The sequence below is a fragment of the Eleutherodactylus coqui genome, chromosome 1 (genome assembly GCF_035609145.1).
Source record: "Eleutherodactylus coqui strain aEleCoq1 chromosome 1, aEleCoq1.hap1, whole genome shotgun sequence".
Lineage (NCBI taxonomy): Eukaryota > Metazoa > Chordata > Amphibia > Anura > Eleutherodactylidae > Eleutherodactylus > Eleutherodactylus coqui.
The window spans coordinates 15,983,422-16,006,829 of record NC_089837.1 but is presented as its reverse complement, the minus strand read 5'-3'; the positions used below and the strand labels follow the sequence as shown (position 1 = coordinate 16,006,829).

The 23,408-nt window shown below is 44.2% G+C and overlaps 1 protein-coding gene across 4 annotated transcripts in view; it reads left to right on the top strand.

Moving 5' to 3' along the window:
* MAPRE3 (microtubule associated protein RP/EB family member 3) overlaps positions 1–10,311 on the top strand; it is a 131,067-nt gene extending 120,756 nt beyond the window's left edge. For all 4 annotated transcript variants that reach the window (XM_066594391.1, XM_066594392.1, XM_066594390.1 and 1 more), the window contains one exon: positions 152–10,311. In XM_066594391.1, the coding sequence (XP_066450488.1) occupies positions 152–220 (69 nt within the window). In that variant the 3' untranslated portion in view covers positions 221–10,311. The remainder of the gene's footprint in view (positions 1–151) is intronic.
* Positions 10,312–23,408: the final 13,097 nt, after the last annotated feature.

Genomic DNA, 23,408 nt, shown 5'->3' with positions numbered 1-23,408 from the left:
GGAATACACAACTCGTGTGTAAAATCACAAGCTGCCACCGGGAAAATAAAAAGTGTTCCTTTTTTTTTAAGGGGGGGAGGAAAAATAAAAATGAAAAAACAAAAAGGAGCACAGTGGGAAGGGGTTAACCTCTGTTGTGATCTCATTACAGGAGGGATTTGCTCCACCAGAAGATGATGAGAATGATGAGCTTCAAGCCGAGGACCAGGATGAATATTAACCACCTCCCCCGCCGATCCTCGTCCCTTCCGCCCTGTTGCATCGTACAAATAATATTGCTCCTCGTTGCCCGTTTTCCCTATCAGCCATTTTTTGCAAAAATGAACCAGTAAGGTTGGAGTCTGAGCACACGCGCTTGTGATCCGTCATCCATCCCTGCCAGACTTGGCTGCTATCCTGCGGGCCACCAACCTTCTGAATGTGAGCAGCGCTGCCGGGGCGCGGGCGTGGATGTCTGCTACGGCATGGATTTAGCACTTCATCATATCTATCGGGACATTGTCATCACCCCTCTGCGGGCAGATATATAGCTGATACCGTATGTCTCTGTTCCTCCTTTTTAACCCTTTTGGACCTGACCTCCGGCTCCTTACCACTTGGATGCCCTTGTGGTATTTGTTGTGTATTTTTTACCTCTAGACTTGTCTTCCTGTTACATCTTCGCTCCTCCTCTTTTTTCCTTGCACTCCTCAGCTTTCCACGGAGTGGCGTATTTAACATGGAAAACATGGCCGCCTCTTCAGTTTGTTTTTAGGATTTCTCACAACATTAAAGAAAATAATGGAGAAGTCTTCATCCAGATGTCCGAGAAGACAACGGAGAAGTTTTTTGTGCGTTTTCTACGCCTTGTCCGAATGGCAACCACCCGCCTGGTTCTGTCTGTAGACTCCAGCTGGCAGATCGATAGTTAAGCCAGTCACATCATGGCGTAGAGTGACCGTAGTGGTTGAGCACCAGATCCGGTGTTGGTCTAGTTCTGGCGGCTTTTCTACACATTGCCCTGAAGTAGCACCTTGCAGTTTCTCTCCGCTGTCTGCACCTCCCCCACTCCTTTCCCGGTCTGGCTTTGCGCCTTTTTTCCTAGTCATGTTTTTGTTATCCTCAAACTGCAGAACTTCTTGTACAATATTCTCATGTTTTTTGTTGCCTTAGTGGAGCGAGGGGAGTCTAGGACAAGTTGGCGGTGTAGGAGATGCAACTTCCTGGGACTATTTCAGTTTATGACGGTGGTCACCCAGGCAGGAAAGGAAGCGGTTACTGGGCGACCAGAGATAATGACATACTGTGAAAAACAACCCAATTTTTTGAATGTCATGACATGTCAATCTGATGGGTTATAGGTTGTGATGTGAGACTCTGAGCCATCCAGAGGACGAGAAGTTTTGCAACTTCATTTCTTACACGTGATGCATATTGTATGTTTTTGAATGACTCCTTGATTGATGGTTTTCGTCCATAATCGCTATTTGAGAGTCTGTACTTTACCTCCTTCCCCTCACAGCCTGTGCAATGGAGGGGGCACCTGTACATCGGATGTCCATGTATGAGAACAGTTTCCCCTGGACGCCTGTATACTGGGACACCCATGCATTAGAACATCTGTACACCGGGACATCTGTGTATGAGAACACTAGTACACTGTGACACCAATGCATAAGAGAACCTGTGCATAAGAACAAATGTACTTCAGGACACCTGTATTTTAGAACACCTGTAGTCCGTGACACGTGCACATGAGAACACCTGTAGTCCATGACACCTGTGCATGGGAACAGCTGTAGCCCGGGACACCTGTGCATGAGAACACCTGTAGTCTAGGTCACTTGTAAATGAGAACACCTGTAGTCTGTGACACCTATGCATGAGAACACCTGTAGTCCAGGTCACCTGTGCATGAGAACACCTGTAATCTGTGACACCTGTGCATGAGAACACCTGTAGTCCGGGACACCTGTGCATGAGAACACCTGTAGTCCGGGACACCTGTGCATGAGAACACCTGTAGTCCGGGACACCTGTGCATGAGAACACCTGTAGTCCGGGACACCTGTGCATGAGAACACCTGTAATCCGTGACCCCTGTGCATGAGAACACCTGTAGTCCATGACCCCTGTACATGAGAACACCTGTGGTCCAGGACAGCTGTGCATGAGATCTCTGTACTCCAGAACACCCATGCATGAGAGAACATTTTCCCTAGGACACCCGTGCATGAGACAACTTGTATGCTGGGACACCTATGCATGAAAACAAATGTATATTAGGACACCCATGCATGATAGAACCTGAGCACTGGGACATCTGTGCATGAGAATACATGTACATCGGGACCATTGTGCATAAGAACACCTGTACAAATGTGGCCAAAGGTTTTGAGACTGACACAAATTTTGGTTTTCACAAAGTTTGCTGCTTCATTGCTTTTAGATCGTTTAGAGTCTGTTGCACCAAAGTTTTGATCTAAGAACAAGAGAAGTTGATCTAAGATCAAGTAGAGAAACGTTGCACTAACATAGTTTAGAGCGTGACCTTGGTTCAAATTGAGACTTAATTTTATGCCCTGATTTTAGCAGATCAAACTAGTTGAACTTCGTTTAGTAGCTGAAATCCAAGATGGCGGACTTGGCTGACAATTTTGTCTAAGATCACAGAAATTAATTAGGAATGGTATCTAAACATCCTCCAAGAAGAACTCCCAACCACTCAAGAACAATTTGGTGATGAACAATGTCTTTTCCAGCATGATGGAGCATCATGTCAGAAGGCAAAAGGGACAACTAGTGGCTCGGTGAACAATCAATTGAAATTTTGGTCAGGAAACTCCCCAGATCTCAGTCCCATTGATAACCTGCGGTCAATTCTAAAAAAAAGCGGTGGGCAAACAAAAACGCAGTAATTGTGATAAACTCTAAGCACTGATTAGGAAGAATGGGCATCATCAGTCAGGATTTGGCCCAAAAGCTGATATCCAGCATGCCAGGGCGAAGTGCAGAAATCTTGAAAATGAAGGGTCAACACTGTACATATGGAGTCTTTGCCTAAATGCGATGTATTTGTCAATAAAAGTGTAAAAACTTCTGAAATACTTATAATTCTACTTCAGTAACCATAGAAACATCTGACTAAAAGAGCTAAAAACACTGAAGAGCAAACTTTGTGAAAATAAAATTTGTATCAGCCTCGAAACCTTTGCCAAGACCCTATACTGGGACTCCCATGCATATAGATATCTGTACACCGCTACATAAAAACAGCATGGAAGTTCTGTAGAAACTGGGTAAGAATACAAGGAGAGAACAACAGAAAGGACACCATTGTAGGCATTTACTATAGGCCGCCTGGACAAGCAGAAGATATGGAGGAACTCTTTCTACATCAGATGGCCAAGCTCTCACACCAGCGCAACATAGTTATCATTGGAGATTTTACCCATCCAGACATTTGTTGGGAATCTCTCTCAGGTAAAAGTAATGGATCCAACAGATTCTTATCCGGTCTTGCTGACTACTTTATCTTCCAAAAGGTCAAAGAGAAAACAAGGGTATCTGCTATCTTGGATCTAATTCTTACCAACAGGGAGGAAATGGTTGAGGAAGTAATGGTGGCCGGGACCTTAGGAGGCAGTGATCAGGATATCCTTGAATTTTGGATAAAAAGGGGAGGAAGACCTGAGAAGACTCAGACTTCAAGGTTGGATTTCAGAAAAAATCTTTTTTGATTTCAATGAACTCAGATAGAGGATCGGAAGAATCCAATGGCGGGATGTTCTTAAGGACAGAAATGCCCAAGAAGGTTGGGAAATCTTGTTAAATGAGATTCTCAAAGCACAATCGTTAACAATCCCTAAAAGAAGGAAGAATAAGAAGCATTTAAAAAAACAAGGGTGGATGAACACAGAACTTGCACTCATGTTAAAAGCAAAGAAAAATATGTTTATCAAATGGAAAGAGGGGCAATATCTAAAGAAGAATATAATGGGGTCTGCAGAAACTGTAGGGCAAGGGTCAGAAAAGCTAAAGCTAATAATGAATAGAGGCTTGCTACAGAGGCCAGAAGCAATAAAAAAGCATTTTGGGGGTATGTCAAATGCAAAAGAAAAGTAGATGGAACATCAACTGATCTTCTCTGTGATATTGGGGGAATAAAAGAATGCAGGCTATCTGTAAGCAGAGAGATGGTGAAGGAACACGTAGCTAACTGAATTCAAGTCCCAAGGTCCAGATGAATTACATCCTAGGATACTGAAGGAAGCAGCGGAGATAATTGCTGAGCCACTCGCCATAATTTCTGAAAATTCCTGGAGAACAGGAGAAGTCCCAGAAGGTTGGAAAAGGGCAAACGTTGCCCTTATCTTCAAAAAGGGAAGAAGGTGGATCCAGGAAACTACAGGCCTGTGAGCCTGACTTCTATACCGAGAAAGATCTTTGAACAAATTATTAAACAGCATGTATGCAAGAACTTTAATGAAGATGGAGTAATTAACCAGAGCCAGCATGAGATTGTAACAAGTCATGCCAGACTAATCTAATTTCCTTCTATGATAGTATCACTGATTGGGTTGATCAGGGAAATGTGGTGGATATAGTATATCTTGACCTTAGTAAAGCATTTGACAAAGTATCTCATACTATACTTATTGAAAAATGACCAAATATGGGATTGACAAGGGAACTGTTAGGTGGATTCACAACTGGCTGAGTGATCGTACTCAAAGAGTGGTCATAAGTGGCTGCACATCCAAGTGGAAGAATGTATCAAGTGGGGTACCACAAGGCTCTGTCCTAAACCCAGAGTTGTTCAACATTTTTATAAATGATCTAGAGAAGGGAATTGATGGGAAACTCATCAAATTTGCTGATGACACAAAGCTGGGAGGGAAAGCTAACACTAGGGAAGAGAGAGTATTCAAAAGGATCTAGAAAAGCTTGCACCCTGGGCTGCGACCAACATAATTGTATTTAACGAGAAATGCAAAGTCCTACATCTGGGCAAGAAAAATGAAAAAAGTACACACAGAATGGGAGGAATTGGGCTAAGCAGCAGCACATGTGAAATAGACTTGGGTATACTAATAGATCATAGACTGAACATGAGTCAACAATGTGATGCAGCAGCCAAAAAGGCAAACACAATTCTTGGATGTATTAAGAGAAGCATAGAGTCTAGATCACATGAGGTCATTATCCCCCTCCACTCTTCCTTAGTCAGACCTCATCTGGAATACTGTGTCCAGATCTGGGCATCCTACTTTAAAAAAGATACAGACAAACTGGAGCAAGTTCAGAGAAGAGTTACCAAGATGGTGAGCGGTCTGCAAATCATGTCCTATGAGGAACGGTTAAAGGATCTGGGAATGTTTAGCTTGCAGAAAATAAGGCTGAGAGGAGACTTAATAGCGGTCTACAACTATCTGAAGGGCTGTCACAGTACAGAGAGATCAGCCCTATTCTTATCTGCACAAGGAAAGACTAGAAGCAATGGAATGAAACTGAAAGGGAGGAGACACAAATTAGATATTAGAAAAAACTTTCTAACAGTGAGGGTGATCAATGAGTGGAACAGGTTACCACAGGAGGTGGTGAGTTCTCCCTCGATGGAAGTGTTCAAACAAAGGCTGGACAAATATCTTTCAGGGATGATTTAGTAAATCCTGCACTGAGCAGGGGGTTGGACCCGATGACCCTGGAGGTCCCTTCCAACTGTACCATTCTATGATTCTATGATCTGTATACTGGGTCACCCATAGACCAGGACAATTATGCATAAGAACACCAGGACTCGCAGTCATGTCACATATGGACATATAAAGACATAGCCTAGGTTGTGAAATCCTTTCTGTGCAGTGTACAGTTGTCCTGGAGTAAAGATGTTCTGGTGTACAAGTATAATGATGTACAGATGCCCACATGTATGGGTATCCCAGTGTACAGGTATCCTTGGGTATAGGTGCTCTGTATGTTGCACAGGCTGGGAGGATGGAAATGTATGCATTGAGTGTTGCTGCTCTGTTTACATGTAGAGGGGCTTAATATAATAGCCAGGTTATTAATAGCCAAGAAGAGTATATGCTAGAAAATTGTATTCACATGCAAATTATTTACCATTGATCCTCCAGATTTAATGTAATGGTTGTCCCATCAATCAAGAGCTAAATGTTATTGTTCATGGTCGTTTACACTATGTTGACAAGCGTATTGGCCACCCACCTATCCTGTGTGGTTAGGTGATGTGTGAGCATTAAGTATAAGGAAGAGGATCACACAGGAGACCCCAGTACAGAAATCATCAGATGCCCCCAGGTTAGAGCTGACAATGGGGTTCGGTGGTGGGATGTCACCAACCAATCAGTATGGGACATCACAACTCCTGGACCTTCCAGAGTCCACTGCTGGCCATGTTATTGGGAGACGGAGACAATCCGGTGTGCTTGGTGCCGCCACGTTCAGGGAGACCCCGTAGACTGACAGAACGTGAACAACAAAGCCTTGTAGGATCTGTGAAGACATCACACACATCGTCTGCCCTCGCTTGGGAGGTCTCACAGGACATTGGGACATCCATTAGTACCAGAACCCTCTATAGGGAACGACATGTGAAGGGTTACCATGGACTAGCAGCTGCACACAACATCACAGCAATGAATGCACAGTGGTGCCTGTGATGGTGTTTGGAGTCTCAGACTGTGAGTGTAAGCAAGTGTTGTGGAAGCTGAATCATGGTCATCTTCCCATGTTGCCTTGAGAACAGTTTTTACGTGACTGTATCTTCCAACACTGAAGTTTGGAGAAGGTTCTCTTACAGTGTGAGGGTGTTTTGGGTGTGAAAGACTAGAGCCATTGGTTATTGTGAAGTTCACCCTCAACACCAATGGGTACAGAGACCTTCCAGACAATGTGGCATCACCTACCCTGTAGCAATACTTTCGTACAGCTCCGTGCCTCTACCAACATGGCTGAGCACCATGTCATACAGCACGGAGTGTTAAGGCCTGGTTTGAGTAGCAGAATGTCTGCAAATTTCATTGGCCAGCCCAAAGTCCAGATTTTAATCCCATTAAGCATCTTTGGGATGAACTACAATGTCGTGCCTGCCCATCACCCCTCCCTGCATCACTATCTGAAGCTCTCCTCAAGAAATGGAGGCAAATCCCTCCACACATCTATGGGAATTTGGTGGAAAGTAGCTAAGGAGGGTTACTGCAGTTTTTAAGGACAAGGCGGTCCAACACCACATTGAAAATTATGAACAAAATTTAATTTCTTCTTATCGTGCCCCAATACTTCTGTCAATATAGTGTATGGGACCCTTAAAGAATCATTTAATTTGTTCCCATCACTTTTTATACATGGGCCTTAAGTTATATTTGCTCATCTTCCTATAACCAGAGGCCATGGAACCCATTACTTATACGCCATTTACCTCTCATGTTGTTCTCTTCCACTTTCTCCATTTCATGCTGTCTTCTGGTCCGTCTCCCAAGCTCGAAGCCTTTTGTATCATACTAATTTAATTTCTGACTGTAAGTTAATGGCTGTACTTTTAGTAGATGCCCATTGGCATTTACCGTCTAGAGGTGTACAATTTTTTGAAAAAATAGATTGTTCATGCACTTTTATATTTCCTTTCTCGAAATCTCACCCTAAGTGAAGCTTTTGTGAAAGAATTAGCACTACTTCCATCTCACAGATATATCTTGGTGATGCCACAAGGCCAGCCAGGTATATTGAAAATGCAGCAGGACGTTGGCCGTAGTGAACTGCTCTCGGAAAGGTCGTTGGTGTTGAGTGTAAATCTACACATGGGATCCAGTAATCACCTGCTGCTGTCCATCCTCTGACCTCATTATCATGCATGGCGTGATGGCAGCAGACCTCTGATGAGACATAATTGACTAAAGTCTAAAGAATTAAAGTCTATTTTTTGAAAATTTTCATAAATTTTCTTATATTTTTCTGGAAAGTCACAGCGTTCTGTAGAACTTGGCCAGAAGATAACAACCGTGCAATAGTTGACCCATTGAGTTTTTTATTTTTCTCTTCTGTGTCGGAAGGAGAATGGAAATGGCTTATTTTTTTATTTACTTGTAAAATTACTCTTATCATGCTTGGTTGTCTACTGGAAGGTTGCCAGTGCTCATTTGATGCTCGAAAGAAACTGTTAGTAGGAGATGGACATGGCAAGGAGTCCTAATATGGCTCAAGTGTATGGTTTACTAAATGCTCGGGTTTCTTCTAAAGGAAGATGGAAAAAAAGCCTCAGAATGTGAATTTGAGTCTGACCAAGCAGCCACAGATGATCCCTGAGCTTGTAATGATGTTTCAGGACAGGAGATCCCAAGGGTGCTTGGCTCGTGATCCAAAAAATGAATTAGAATTACTCAGTATGGAACACTAAGTTGGCTGACTTGCATCTTTTTTTCACACTAAGGGAACATTCACACGGCGATATTTTCAGTCCATATATTTCCTGGATAGCACACTTACCCATAATAGCCTATTTGGCCATTCTCATAGGTGTTTTTTCATATGGTCCCTGTGAAAAAAAGTTGCTGGATGTCCTACTCTCATCCTTTTTCATAGGAATGAATAGCACATTCAGGGTGGCTGGTCCATGAACATCGGATAACAGATGGGTGTCCGTGTGCTGTCCAATATGTTTTATGTGTCGTTTTCATGAGTGCTATATGGACATGGCCCTGTGAATATGGCTTAAAGATGAATTCACAAAAATACTTAAAAACTCATCTATGTGGCGTCAGCCAAGTGTAGTCCTGCATGCAGTCTGTGTCATTTTTTTGCATCCTTGAATAGGCGAGTCTCGTCCACAGATCAGATCAGAATAGTGCATGCTGCTTTTTTTAAGCAATCCATCTGTCCGTGTGAAAAAAATGTGTGTGAATCAGCACATTGACTATAATTGGAGCATCTGCTGTCACCGTCTAGTGCATTGTAGACTTGGATAGCACGTGGACTATAAATACATTTATGTGAAATAGCCTTAAAGGGGTTCTGACAAAGGGGTTCTTCACCTCGGAAGTGACGGACGGACGGAGCAGAGCAGGAGCGGTCATTTTGACCGCTCCTGCTCTGCTTCTACAAGCCACAGAAGAAGATGCCGGCTGGAAGGGACATGTCTGGCGATCGGTCTTAGCCAGGCAAAGTGAGTAAAATTTTTATTTTTTTTTAATGTCAGAACCCCTTTAAGGCCCTATTCAAACAAGTGTGTTAGATTTTGGTCTGCAGAACTGGACCAATTGTAATCCATTTCTATGCGCTTGCATCATCAGTGTGCTATGCGTGTGTCCATTTTTTTTTTTAACATGCAAAAAAGATGAAAAGGTGGCCCAATTTTTTCCCGGTGTTGCTTAGCAATGTTCTGTCAAATAAAGAAGCACACACGCACATGGCTGTGATCTGTGCGGTCTACATTTTTTTGTGCAGCCATTAATTTGAATCGCAGGCTGCCATCTGAGAAGTCGGAGCAGAATAGGCCATGCTGGGATTTTTTTTCTATTTACGGACTGAATAGCCCCCATTAACTGCAATAATGTCCGTGTGCAGTCAGCTGCACACACAGATGAGAATTATGTTCGTGTGAATGATCCCGAGGGTGCGTTCTCACAAAAAAGAACTTGTGATCACATCGCGTACGGGTGGCAGCCTTGAAGATAATTGACAACGAATAGGAGAAACTTTAGGCTGATGCCACTTGCTCATTCCGAGACTGTGATTGTACGTTACTGAAAACATTTAGAATTTTATTTCAATTTGTGAAATTGTATGTTTTTTTAGATTTCTCTATAACATTCGCCAAGTCTGAAAATCTATTCAACTTCCGATTCGACTTTGGTTGAGAGGGTAATGTGAACAGGTTTACACAACATCCATGTAAGCCATTCTGTTGGTATTTTGCATTCTTAGAACGGCTGGAGGAACAGGAGACCCTCACGGACGGTTTCGGCATGTTATTTGACTGATCGCTGGTTATGGCATTGTTGGGAGCATTGGTTGAGAGTTTACTCTGGTTAGTTTGATTTCATGTTTTGTTTTCTTTTTGGTGCTGTTGCCTATTTCATATCATATCTGAAGCTGAATGCAGAGTTTTGAATTGCTTCCTTTACTATCTTTGTATGAATTGAAGGATTAGATGCAGGAAATTCAAGGTAGTCTCCTTTTCAAGGCTTTTGTCAAAAGCCAAAAACTCACGTACGGAGCTCTGTTATCATCCGTTAATCAGCACCATGGACCTGACACTATTGATAAAATCCTGCATCTGTGTTACATTTTATTTCAAATAAACTGGTGTGGAAATATTGGACTTCTGTCACTTTTTATACGTATTAGAGTGCATATACACAGGTGAGAGTCGGTTCCCACAAATGGACATAAACTGAGCCTATGCCATCTGCAATGAAAGTTGGCTGTGACTTACAGCTGGTCTCCCACTGCAACAACAGAGATCTGTGGGATCATCACTGTTAACCCCTTACATACTACAATGTTGATCACAGCATATAATGTGTTTACCGAGGGAGGATGCTCTCTGTGATGTCATCGGCCCTATTCCATGTAATAATGGATGGCTGCTGAGTTGCCTTGCCAGCTGGACGCTAGACAATGGTGTGCCCAAGTCTGCCATGCCCTATGATTGCCATGAGAAGAAATCCATTGTAAAACCAATCCCTCCCCTAAGAGTTGTCAGAATGGAATGAAACCTTCTCTGTGTGATTGTAACATAGATAAGTAAGTTATTAATGCCGTGAGACCAAATGTCCTTCAGCGAAGCGCCTGGAGATGGCTTTGACAGACAGGGGTGTAACGATGACACCACCTGGCTCTGGCTGGCGGACAACAAAACAGTTTGAGCTACTGGTGCTTGTTAGACAATCAGATGATCCTTTCTACTGGTGGTCTGGCATACTGAGCCCAGTCACCTTGTGTGCCCTCACACATCTACTGGTCCCAACACCCACTAACACTCAGGTCAGACACCCCTCTCTACTGGTGGTCTGTAGGGGGCGTGCTGAGCCAGGACACCTTGTGTGCCCTCACACATCCACTGGTCCCAACACCTCCTAACAGTCTGGTCAGACACCCCTCTCTACTGGTGGTCTGTAGGGGGCGTGCTGAGCCAGGACACCTTGTGTGCCCTCATCCACTGGTCCCAACACCTCCTTACAGTCTGATCATAATGGCCGGTGGGGAACAATTTATTGATACATCCATCCAGCTTCATACATTCCAATAATGTGCTCCCTTTCATGTGGGGCACCAGGGGTTAATACAACGGGCTCCACACCATACCCTTTTGTCAAGGGAGCTGCTTCAGTTATACGGAGTGCAGGATGGACTTCTGACATTGAGATTTCGTAAAACAGCTTTAACTTTACTACAATTGCTTATGTACATTCCAGGTTACGAGTCAATCCAAGCATAACGTGATGCTTTACAAATAAGCCGTAGATGGATGATCATGCGGTTATCGTGACTTTAAAGGTGGCGGCTTCAGCAAAGTTATTGACGATACAGCCTATGATGCTCTTGGAAATGTCTCTTACTTAGCAAAGATATTCCTGCTATGAGCTAACAGATTCAGTTCTTGACATACACAGTCCAGTTTAGATTAACCTCTCTGTGGGGCTCCATTCACATTGCATTACAATATTCACTTGTTACTCACAATTCCGTTCCGTCACGCGGTACCTTAAAGAACGCATGTTAGGACAATTCATCAGCGTGCTAGCTGACTAATACTGTTCTCCACCAATTGTAACAAACAGCACATGCAGGAAGGTCCTTGTACAACTTATCCTCTCTGTCTTTAGCTCCAGCTCTGTCTCGCTTCCTCAGAGCTCATCACACAATAATCCCCTTCACAGCGTGGACTGGCACAAAAAATGGCAGAGTGGGTTAAGATCCCAGCAGCTCTCTCTCTGTCTGCCCTTTGTTCTTGGCTCACGTTACTCTACCCCCTTCCCCTCCAAGAGACAACGGACTCCCTTTGCTGTCGGGTCCCTCCCACATTCTTGGGAGATGTGGAACTCAGCAGCATCTGCTGAGGGTCTGCTTGATAACCAAAATCACATCTCATCTGTACAATTTAAGGCCGCCTGCAGACGAGCGGGTCGGATCCGGTGGCGAGGATTCTCGCCGCAGGACCCGACCCGAGTGCGTTCAGGGACAAGCGCGTACTCACCCGCGGCTCCAGCTATTTGATGTGCCGGCGCATGCGCAGACCGGAGCCGGCGGCGGGTGAGTGACGTTTCTGTGCAGGGCTCCGCGAGCCCCGCACAGAAATAGAACATGCCGCGGTTTGTTTGCCGCGCAAAATTTTACACGGCCAAACCGCGGCTGTCTGCATAAGGTTGCGTTTGTTAACGCAAGCCTATGCAGACTTCTAGCAGCGGAAATCCCGCCATGGAATTTCTGCTCGTGTGCAGGCGCCCTAACCCTTATATTTCTGCATAACCAAAACTTATGCAAAGTTCTGCAAATATAAGGCAGGGCAGTGCAAAATACAAACTATATATATTATTATGCATTGTGAAAAATATGCTTTATGAAACCACACGACAACTAATAATAATAGTAAACTTTATTTGTATAGCGCCAACATATTCCGCAGCGCTTACATAGACAGGGGGGAATACAGAAAGACAAAATACAAACATTACAGAACCACGATTACATAGTAATCAGTTGATGGAAACAATAGGGGTGAGGGTCCTGCTCCAACGAGCTTACATACTACAAGTAATGGGGTGATACAGAAGGTAAAGGGCTGGAGATGTGCATGGTATGGTGAGGTGGAGATGTGCACTGTATGGCGAGGTGGAGAGTGAGCGATGCTATACACATAGACAATGGTCAGACATTTAGCCGTGTGACGGCAGAAACAGTATGACTGCAGGAGCGGTTTATGATGGCTAGCAGGGATTGCAGTCACTAGGGCAGAGAGCATGTTATCAGGCGGAGTACAGAGGGGTTTGTTTAGGGAATTCGGTATGCCTCCTTGAAGAGGTGCGTTTTTAGAGCACACCTGAAGTTCCACGAGTCCTGGATTGCTCGGGAAGCCTTTGGTAGTGCGTTCCAGAGGACCGGTGCTGCTCTGGAGAAGTCTTGGAGGCGGGAATGAGAAGTTCGAATGAAAGGGGCGCTCAATCTGGTTTCATTAGCAGAGCGGAGAGCCCGGGCTGGTTGATGGATTGAGATGAGGGAGGCGATATAGGGTGGCGCTGCGCTGTGGAGGGCTTTGTGGATGAAGGTAGCGAGTTTGAATTGAATTCTGTATTTAACGGGCAGCATGTGCAGTGACTGGCATAGGGCAGAGGCGTCCGAGTAGCGGCTGGACAGGAAGATGAGCCTGGCTTATAAAAGGCTCTCAGAGGCCCCTTGCACTGGGATGTCACAAGAACTCTGGTTCTGGGACACTACATCTGACTCTGGTAACAGGGTAAAATGTCTGCATTGCAGGGGTGTCTAGTGGTCAACAAGCTCTACCCAAGCAGAAGAAAAGGTCACTACACACAAGGGGCCTCTGAGAGCCTTTTATAAGCCGAGGGGGGAAGCCACTTCTAGGATCTCAGGTGACAAGACCGTCCATCTAATCATTTGTATATCTGCCTAAGATGTAGCTACATGTCGACTTTTGCAGCAATATGACAAATTCTAGGTGCTTGATTGGTTTTTTTTGACAAAGACTGTATTGTCAGTACGATCATAGCATCGTAGGTTCAAGTCCTCTACACGGACATTAAAAAAAGTAAAAAAAAAAAGTTGGTATTGTAATAATTGTACCAGCCTGCAGAACAAATGTGTCCTGTCATTTATGTTGCATTATTATTTCTGTAAAAAAAGGGGGTTAATAAATGTTGATTCGTATGCAGGTCAGCGTGCAGATCCACCCAGCACCCATTCCAACTTTATGTCCTCCATCCTGATACATAGTGCTCCTAAGTGACACCTAAATGGACAGTAACTTTTCATACAGCTTTTGCTTAGTCAACAGTCTGTATCATCAGTCATGTTATGTACTTGTATTATTTAGTTTTGTTTTAGCACTGAAAATAAAGTATGAAATGGTCACCACTAGGGGCCGCCCTTCGAACACCTTTGCAGTACACTGCCTGTTTGGCTTCTCTAGTAGCAGGAACATGGGGACACTGCTACTTACTATATGCAACAGAGGGGCAGGCATTCAGATGCTGCCTTGTAGCTGATTAGAACAGAACTAAGCAAGGCAGCATGTGGATTGTGAGAGGAAGTTCTGGCTAGAACAGTACTGGCAGAAGGACTGGCTTGGGACCCGACCCCACCTATTCATGGATTGTAAACAGCAGGACAGCAGAAAACTAGGAAAATCAACATGGAAATGGAATTGATAGAGATCCAATCTGGTGCGAACAGTAACAGAGCACTGGCCAATGAAGATTTGAGTTGCTTTTGGAAATTGTTTGAAAACTCAGGTATAGAGTTGAGCGAATGTACTCTTCCGAGCCTGATGCTGTTGCGAGTATTAGCATACTCGATGGTATTCGCTACTCGAGCGAGCATCACGCCGTGTTCGACCCTCCCCGATGCTGACGTGTCAGATTTGACCCCTCCCTGCTGTGCACATCAACAGTAGTTTGTAGCTGACTTGAGAGAGAGAGAGAGAGAGAAAAAAAGAGAAAGAGAAAATGGACACAGGGGGAAAAAAAAAGCTTGGCAACCTGCGTGTCCCATACAAAAATGCTCAAGTCTCCCATTGAAGTCAATGGGGTTCGTTACTCGAATAGAGCTCTCGAATTTTATGAAAAGCTCAACTCGAATAACGAGGACCCGAGCACCATCTCTACTCAGGTATGCTTTAGTCGTAATAAAATCACAGCATTGTTATTGAATATTATGGATTATTACCTCACAGACTTTTTGAAATATTCATATCATATAGATTATCAAGTGGATATGCATTAGAGTAATGTGCGCATTAAATGACACAGATTTGTTGCATTGAATGTCAAATCTATGAAATAATCCACTGCATCATCATCATCCGAAGATGAAAAATCTAAAACTACAAAAAAAGAACTAAAGATCATGAGGCCACTGCGGAAGGTGGACTGCAGCTCGTCCTGGGAAAGCTATCATCCTGCAAACACTGCAGCATTTTGTATTTTAAAGTGTACCTGAGGTTTCAACAATACCCCAAGTTTTCCTTACCCATCCTTTGCTGTTTGCACCATTTCATGTCTAGTTTCTGATTTTCAGGTGGTCCCCCCCTTGTTTTTGTTGCTCTGCAGTTTGCAATCCGCCTTCATGCAGGGGGCGTGTAGTTCACTGTCCTGACTTCCTTGCCCTTACTTCCCATGCTGCATTGCACTGTCTGGTCCAATCAGCAGGGAAGTATCTGAATGCCCACTCCTCTGCTTTGCCAGGATGATTCAGGTATTTAAAAACATTGTGGCCAATTGGTTAGTAAATCTACTAAAATATGTAGGTCATATAAACACACATAGTAACAGCAGAAGGCAGAGACTGTTCCCTTTTGCTCTCTTCTCATGTGCATTCTTATCAACTAGTTTCTATTTTCTGACTCCATTTTCTGCATACAATAACTTTTTAATTTTTCCGTTGATATAGTTGCGTGAGGGCTCATTTTGTGCAGTACGATCTGTTGTTTCCATTGGTACCTTTTTTGAATACATATGACTTTTTAATCACTTTTATTACATGCTCTGTTCTTTGTGGGTAGAGTCATTTCTTGCTGTACCTCTTTCTTCTCTGCTCTTTGTGGGTAGAGTCATTTCTTGCTGTACGTCTTTCTCCTCTGCTCTTTGTGGGTAGAGTCATTTCTTGCTGTACCTTTTTCTCCTCTGCTCTTTGTGGGTAGAGTCATTTCTGGCTGTACCTCTTTCTCCTCTCCTCTGCTCTTTGTGGGTAGAGTCATTTCTTGCTGTACCTTTCTCCTCTGCTCCTTGTGGGTAGAGTCATTTCTTGCTGTACCTCTTTCTCCTCTGCTCTTTGTGGGTAGAGTCATTTCTTGCTGTACCTTTCTCCTCTGCTCCTTGTGGGTAGAGTCATTTCTTGCTGTACCTCTTTCTCCTCTGTTCTTCGTGGGTAGAGCCATTTCTTGCTGTACCTCTTTCTTCTCTGCTCTTTGTGGGTAGAGTCATTTCTTGCTGTACCTCATTCTTCTCTGCTCTTTGTGGGTAGTCATTTCTTGCTGTACCTCTTTCTCCTCTGTTCTTTGTGGGTAGAGTCATTTCTTGCTGTACCTTTCTCCTCTGCTCTTTGTGGGTAGTCATTTCTCGCTGTACCTCTTTCTCCTCTCCTCCGCTCTTTGTGGGTAGAGTCATTTCTTGCTGTACGTTTCTCCTCTGCTCTTTGTGGGTAGTCATTTCTCGCTGTACCTCTTTCTCCTCTCCTCCGCTCTTTGTGGGTAGAGTCATTTCTTGCTGTACCTCTTTCTCCTCTGTTCTTTGTGGGTAGAGTCATTTCTGGCTGTATCTCTTTCTCCTCTGCTCTTTGTGGGTAGAGTCATTTCTTGCTGTACCTCTTTCTCCTCTGCTCTTTGTGGGTAGAGTCATTTCTTGCTGTACCTCTTTCTTCTCTGCTCTTTGTGGGTAGAGTCATTTCTTGCTGTACGTCTTTCTCCTCTGCTCTTTGTGGGTAGAGTCATTTCTTGCTGTACCTCTTTCTCCTCTGCTCTTTGTGGGTAGAGTCATTTCTGGCTGTACCTCTTTCTCCTCTCCTCTGCTCTTTGTGGGTAGAGTCATTTCTTGCTGTACCTTTCTCCTCTGCTCTTTGTGGGTAGAGTCATTTCTTGCTGCACCTCTTTCTCTTCTGTTCTTTGTGGGTAGAGTCATTTATTGCTGTACTTCTTTCTCCTCTGCTCTGTTCTTTATGGGTATGGCCATTTCTTGCTATACCCCGCTTTCCTCTGCTCTTTTCTTTGTGGGTAGAGTCATTTCTTGCTGTACCTCTTTCTCCTCTGCTCTTTGTGAGTAGAGTCATTTCTTGCTGTACCTCTTTCTCTTCTGTTCTTTTTGGGTAGAGTCATTTCTTGCTGTACCTTTCTCCTCTGCTCTTTGTGGGTAGAGTCATTTCTTGCTGTGCCTCTTTCTGCTCTGTTCTTTGTGGGTAGAGTCATTTCTTGCTGTACCTTTCTCCTCTGCTCTTTGTGGGTAGAGTCATGTCTTGCTGTACCTCTTTCTCCTCTGCTCTTTGTGGGTAGAGTCATTTCGTTCTGTACCTCTTTCTCCTCTGCTCTTTGTGGGTAGACTCAATTCGTTCTGTACCTCTTTCTCTTCTGCTCTTTGTGGGTAGAGTCATTTCTTGCTGTATCTCTTTCTCTTCTGCTTTTGGTGGGTAGAGTCATTTCTTGCTGTACCCCTTTCTCTTCTGTTCTTTGTGAGTAGAGCCATTTCTTGCTGTACTTCTTTCTCCTCTGGTCTTTGTGGGTAGAGTCATTTCTTGCTGTACCTTTCTCCTCTGCTCTGCGTGGGTAGAGCCATTTCTTGCTCCACCTTTCTCCTCTGCTCTTTGTGGGTAGAGCCATTTCTTGCTGTACCTCTTTCTCTTCTGTTCTTAGTGGGTAGAGTCATTTCTTGCTGTACCTCTTTCTCTTCTGTTCTTTTTGGGTAGAGTCATTTCTTGCTGTACCTTTTCCTCCTCTACTCTGTTCTTTGTGGGTAGAATCATTTCTTGCTGTACCTATTACTCCTCTGCTCTGATCTTTGTGGGTATAGCCATTTCTTGTTGTCCCTATTACTCCTCTGCTCTGTTCTTTGTGGGTATGGCCATTTCTTGCTGTACCCCTTTTTCCTCTGCTCTTTTCTTTGTGGGTAGAGTCATTTCTTGCTGTACCTCTTTCTCTTCTGCTCTTTGTGGGTAGAGTCATTTCTTGCTGTACGTCTTTCTCCTCTGCTCTTTGTGGGTAGAGTCATTTCTTGCTGTACCTTTTTCTCCTCTGCTCTTTGTGGGTAGAGTCATTTCTGGCTGTACCTCTTTCTCCTCTCCTCTGCTCTTTGTGGGTAGAGTCATTTCTTGCTGTACCTTTCTCCTCTGCTCCTTGTGGGTAGAGTCATTTCTTGCTGTACCTCTTTCTCCTCTGCTCTTTGTGGGTAGAGTCATTTCTTGCTGTACCTTTCTCCTCTGCTCCTTGTGGGTAGAGTCATTTCTTGCTGTACCTCTTTCTCCTCTGTTCTTCGTGGGTAGAGCCATTTCTTGCTGTACCTCTTTCTTCTCTGCTCTTTGTGGGTAGAGTCATTTCTTGCTGTACCTCATTCTTCTCTGCTCTTTGTGGGTAGTCATTTCTTGCTGTACCTCTTTCTCCTCTGTTCTTTGTGGGTAGAGTCATTTCTTGCTGTACCTTTCTCCTCTGCTCTTTGTGGGTAGTCATTTCTCGCTGTACCTCTTTCTCCTCTCCTCCGCTCTTTGTGGGTAGAGTCATTTCTTGCTGTACGTTTCTCCTCTGCTCTTTGTGGGTAGTCATTTCTCGCTGTACCTCTTTCTCCTCTCCTCCGCTCTTTGTGGGTAGAGTCATTTCTTGCTGTACCTCTTTCTCCTCTGTTCTTTGTGGGTAGAGTCATTTCTGGCTGTATCTCTTTCTCCTCTGCTCTTTGTGGGTAGAGTCATTTCTTGCTGTACCTCTTTCTCCTCTGCTCTTTGTGGGTAGAGTCATTTCTTGCTGTACCTCTTTCTTCTCTGCTCTTTGTGGGTAGAGTCATTTCTTGCTGTACGTCTTTCTCCTCTGCTCTTTGTGGGTAGAGTCATTTCTTGCTGTACCTCTTTCTCCTCTGCTCTTTGTGGGTAGAGTCATTTCTGGCTGTACCTCTTTCTCCTCTCCTCTGCTCTTTGTGGGTAGAGTCATTTCTTGCTGTACCTTTCTCCTCTGCTCTTTGTGGGTAGAGTCATTTCTTGCTGCACCTCTTTCTCTTCTGTTCTTTGTGGGTAGAGTCATTTATTGCTGTACTTCTTTCTCCTCTGCTCTGTTCTTTATGGGTATGGCCATTTCTTGCTATACCCCGCTTTCCTCTGCTCTTTTCTTTGTGGGTAGAGTCATTTCTTGCTGTACCTCTTTCTCCTCTGCTCTTTGTGAGTAGAGTCATTTCTTGCTGTACCTCTTTCTCTTCTGTTCTTTTTGGGTAGAGTCATTTCTTGCTGTACCTTTCTCCTCTGCTCTTTGTGGGTAGAGTCATTTCTTGCTGTGCCTCTTTCTGCTCTGTTCTTTGTGGGTAGAGTCATTTCTTGCTGTACCTTTCTCCTCTGCTCTTTGTGGGTAGAGTCATGTCTTGCTGTACCTCTTTCTCCTCTGCTCTTTGTGGGTAGAGTCATTTCGTTCTGTACCTCTTTCTCCTCTGCTCTTTGTGGGTAGACTCAATTCGTTCTGTACCTCTTTCTCTTCTGCTCTTTGTGGGTAGAGTCATTTCTTGCTGTATCTCTTTCTCTTCTGCTTTTGGTGGGTAGAGTCATTTCTTGCTGTACCCCTTTCTCTTCTGTTCTTTGTGAGTAGAGCCATTTCTTGCTGTACTTCTTTCTCCTCTGGTCTTTGTGGGTAGAGTCATTTCTTGCTGTACCTTTCTCCTCTGCTCTGCGTGGGTAGAGCCATTTCTTGCTCCACCTTTCTCCTCTGCTCTTTGTGGGTAGAGCCATTTCTTGCTGTACCTCTTTCTCTTCTGTTCTTAGTGGGTAGAGTCATTTCTTGCTGTACCTCTTTCTCTTCTGTTCTTTTTGGGTAGAGTCATTTCTTGCTGTACCTTTTCCTCCTCTACTCTGTTCTTTGTGGGTAGAATCATTTCTTGCTGTACCTATTACTCCTCTGCTCTGATCTTTGTGGGTATAGCCATTTCTTGTTGTCCCTATTACTCCTCTGCTCTGTTCTTTGTGGGTATGGCCATTTCTTGCTGTACCCCTTTTTCCTCTGCTCTTTTCTTTGTGGGTAGAGTCATTTCTTGCTGTACCTCTTTCTCTTCTGCTCTTTGTGGGTAGAGTCATTTCTTGCTGCACCTCTTTCTCTTCTGCTCTTTGTGGGTAGAGTCATTTCTTGCTGTATCTCTTTCTCCTCTGCTTTTGGTGGGTAGAGCCATTTCTTGTTGTCCCTATTAAGCCTCTGCTCTGATCTTTGTGGGTAAAGCCATTTCTTGTTGTCCCTATTACTCCTCTGCTCTGTTCTTTGTGGGTAGAGTCATTTCTTGCTGGACCTCTTTCTCTTCTGCTCTTTGTGGGTAGAGCCATTTCTTGCTTTACCTTTCTCCTCTGCTTTTTGTGGGTAGAGCCATTTCTTGCTGTACCTCTTTCTCTTCTGTTCTTTGTGAGTAGAGCCATTTCTTGCTGTACCTTTTTTTCCTCTGCTCTGTTCTTTGTGGGTAGAGCCATTTCTTGCTGTACCTCTTTCTTCTCTGCTCTTTGTGGGTAGAGTCATTTCTTGCTGTACCTCTTTCTCCTCTGCTCTGTTCTTTGTGGGTAGAGTCATTTCTTGCTGTACCTCTTTCTCCTCTGCTCTGCGTGGGTAGAGTCATTTCTTGCTGTACCTCTTTCTCCTCTGTTCTTTGTGGGTAGAGTCATTTCTTGCTGTACCTCTTTCTCTTCTGTTCTTTGTGGGTAGAGTCATTTCTTGCTGTACCTCTTTCTTCTCTGTTCTCTGTGGGTAGAGTCATTTCTTGCTGTACCTCTTTCTCCTCTGCTCTTTGTGGGTAGAGCCATTTCTTGCTGTACCTCTTTCTCCTCTGCTCTTTCTGGGTAGAGCCATTTCTTGCTGTACCTCTTTCTCCTCTTTTCTTTGTGGGTAGAGCCATTTCTTGCTGTACCTCTTTCTCTTCTGTTCTTAGTGGGTAGAGTCATTTCTTGCTGTACCTCTTTCTCTTCTGTTCTTTTTGGGTAGAGTCATTTCTTGCTGTACCTCTTTCTCCTCTTTTCTTTGTGGGTAGAGCCATTTCTTGCTGTACCTCTTTCTCTTCTGTTCTTAGTGGGTAGAGTCATTTCTTGCCGTACCTCTTTCTCCTCTGCTCTTTGTGGGTAGAGTCATTTCTTGCTGTACCTTTTCCTCGTCTACTCTGTTCTTTGTGCGTATAGCCATTTCTTGTTGTCCCTATTACTCCTCTGCTCTGTTCTTTGTGGGTAGAGCCAATTCTTGTTGTCCCTATTACTCCTCTGCTCTGTTCTTTGTGGGTAGAGTCATTTCTTGCTGTACCTCTTTCTCTTCTGCTCTGTTCTTTGTGGGTAAAGTCATTTCTTGCTGTACGTCTTTCTCCTCTGCTATTTGACGGTTGAGCCATTTCTTGCTGGACCTCTTTTTCCTCTGCTCTGTTCTTTGTGGGTAGAGTCATTTCTTGCTGTACCCCTTTTTCCTCTGCTCTTTGTGTGTAGAGCCATTTCTTGCTGTACCCCTTTTTCCTCTGCTCTATTCTTTGTGGGTAGAGTTGTTTCTTGCTGTACCTCTTTCTCCTCTGGTCTTTGTGGGTAGAGCCATTTCTTGCTGTACCTCTTTCTTCTCTGTTCTTTGTGGGTAGAGTCATTTCTTGCTGGACCTCTTTCTTCTCTGCTCTTTGTGGGTAGTCATTTCTTGCTGTACCTCTTTCTCCTCTGCTCTTTGTGGGTAGAGTCATTTCTTGCTGTACCTCTTTCTCCTCTGCTCTGTTCTTTGTGGGTAGAGTCATTTCTTGCTGTACCTCTTTCTCCTCTGCTCTGCGTGGGTAGAGTCATTTCTTGCTGTACCTCTTTCTCCTCTGTTCTTTGTGGGTAGAGTCATTTCTTGCTGTACCTCTTTCTCTTCTGTTCTTTGTGGGTAGAGTCATTTCTTGCTGTACCTCTTTCTTCTCTGTTCTCTGTGGGTAGAGTCATTTCTTGCTGTACCTCTTTCTCCTCTGCTCTTTGTGGGTAGAGCCATTTCTTGCTGTACCTCTTTCTCCTCTTTTCTTTGTGGGTAGAGCCATTTCTTGCTGTACCTCTTTCTCTTCTGTTCTTAGTGGGTAGAGTCATTTCTTGCTGTACCTCTTTCTCTTCTGTTCTTTTTGGGTAGAGTCATTTCTTGCTGTACCTCTTTCTCCTCTTTTCTTTGTGGGTAGAGCCATTTCTTGCTGTACCTCTTTCTCTTCTGTTCTTAGTGGGTAGAGTCATTTCTTGCCGTACCTCTTTCTCCTCTGCTCTTTGTGGGTAGAGTCATTTCTTGCCGTACCTCTTTCTCCTCTGCTCTTTGTGGGTAGAGTCATTTCTTGCTGTACCTTTTCCTCGTCTACTCTGTTCTTTGTGCGTATAGCCATTTCTTGTTGTCCCTATTACTCCTCTGCTCTGTTCTTTGTGGGTAGAGCCAATTCTTGTTGTCCCTATTACTCCTCTGCTCTGTTCTTTGTGGGTAGAGTCATTTCTTGCTGTACCTCTTTCTCTTCTGCTCAGTTCTTTGTGGGTAAAGTCATTTCTTGCTGTACGTCTTTCTCCTCTGCTATTTGACGGTTGAGCCATTTCTTGCTGGACCTCTTTTTCCTCTGCTCTGTTCTTTGTGGGTAGAGTCATTTCTTGCTGTACCCCTTTTTCCTCTGCTCTTTGTGTGTAGAGCCATTTCTTGCTGTACCCCTTTTTCCTCTGCTCTGTTCTTTGTGGGTAGAGTCGTTTCTTGCTGTACCTCTTTCTCCTCTGGTCTTTGTGGGTAGAGCCATTTCTTGCTGTACCTCTTTCTTCTCTGTTCTTTGTGGGTAGAGTCATTTCTTGCTGGACCTCTTTCTTCTCTGCTCTTTGTGGGTAGTCATTTCTTGCTGTACCTCTTTCTCCTCTGCTCTTTGTGGGTAGAGTCATTTCTTGCTGTACCTCTTTCTCCTCTGCTCTTTGTGGGTAGAGTCATTTCTTGCTGGACCTCTTTCTCCTCTGCTCTTTGTGGGTAGAGTCATTTCTTGCTGCACCTCTTTCTCCTCTGCTCTTTGTGGGTAGAGTCATTTCTTGCTGTACCCCTTTTTCCTCTGCTCTTTGTGTGTAGAGCCATTTCTTGCTGTACCTCTTTCTCCTCTGCTCTTTGTGGGTAGAGTCATTTCTTGCTGTACCTCTTTCTCCTCTGCTCTTTGTGGGTAGAGTCATTTCTTGCTGTACCTCTTTCTCCTCTGCTCTTTGTGGGTAGAGTCATTTCTTGCCGTACCTCTTTCTCCTCTGCTCACTGTGGTTAGAGTCATTTCTTGCTTTCTCTTCTGTTCTTTGTGGGTAGTCATTTCTGGCTGTACCTCTTTCTCCTCTGCTCTTTGTGGGTAGAGTCATTTCTTGCTGTACCTTTCTCCTCTGCTCTTTGTGGGTAGAGTCATTTCTTGCTGTACCTTTCTCCTCTGCTCTTTGTGGGTAGAGTCATTTCTTGCTGTACCTTTTTCTCCTCTGCTCTTTGTGGTTAGAGTCATTTCTTGCTGTACCTCTTCCTCTTTTTGCTCAGGAACCAGTACCAGCCCCCCTGC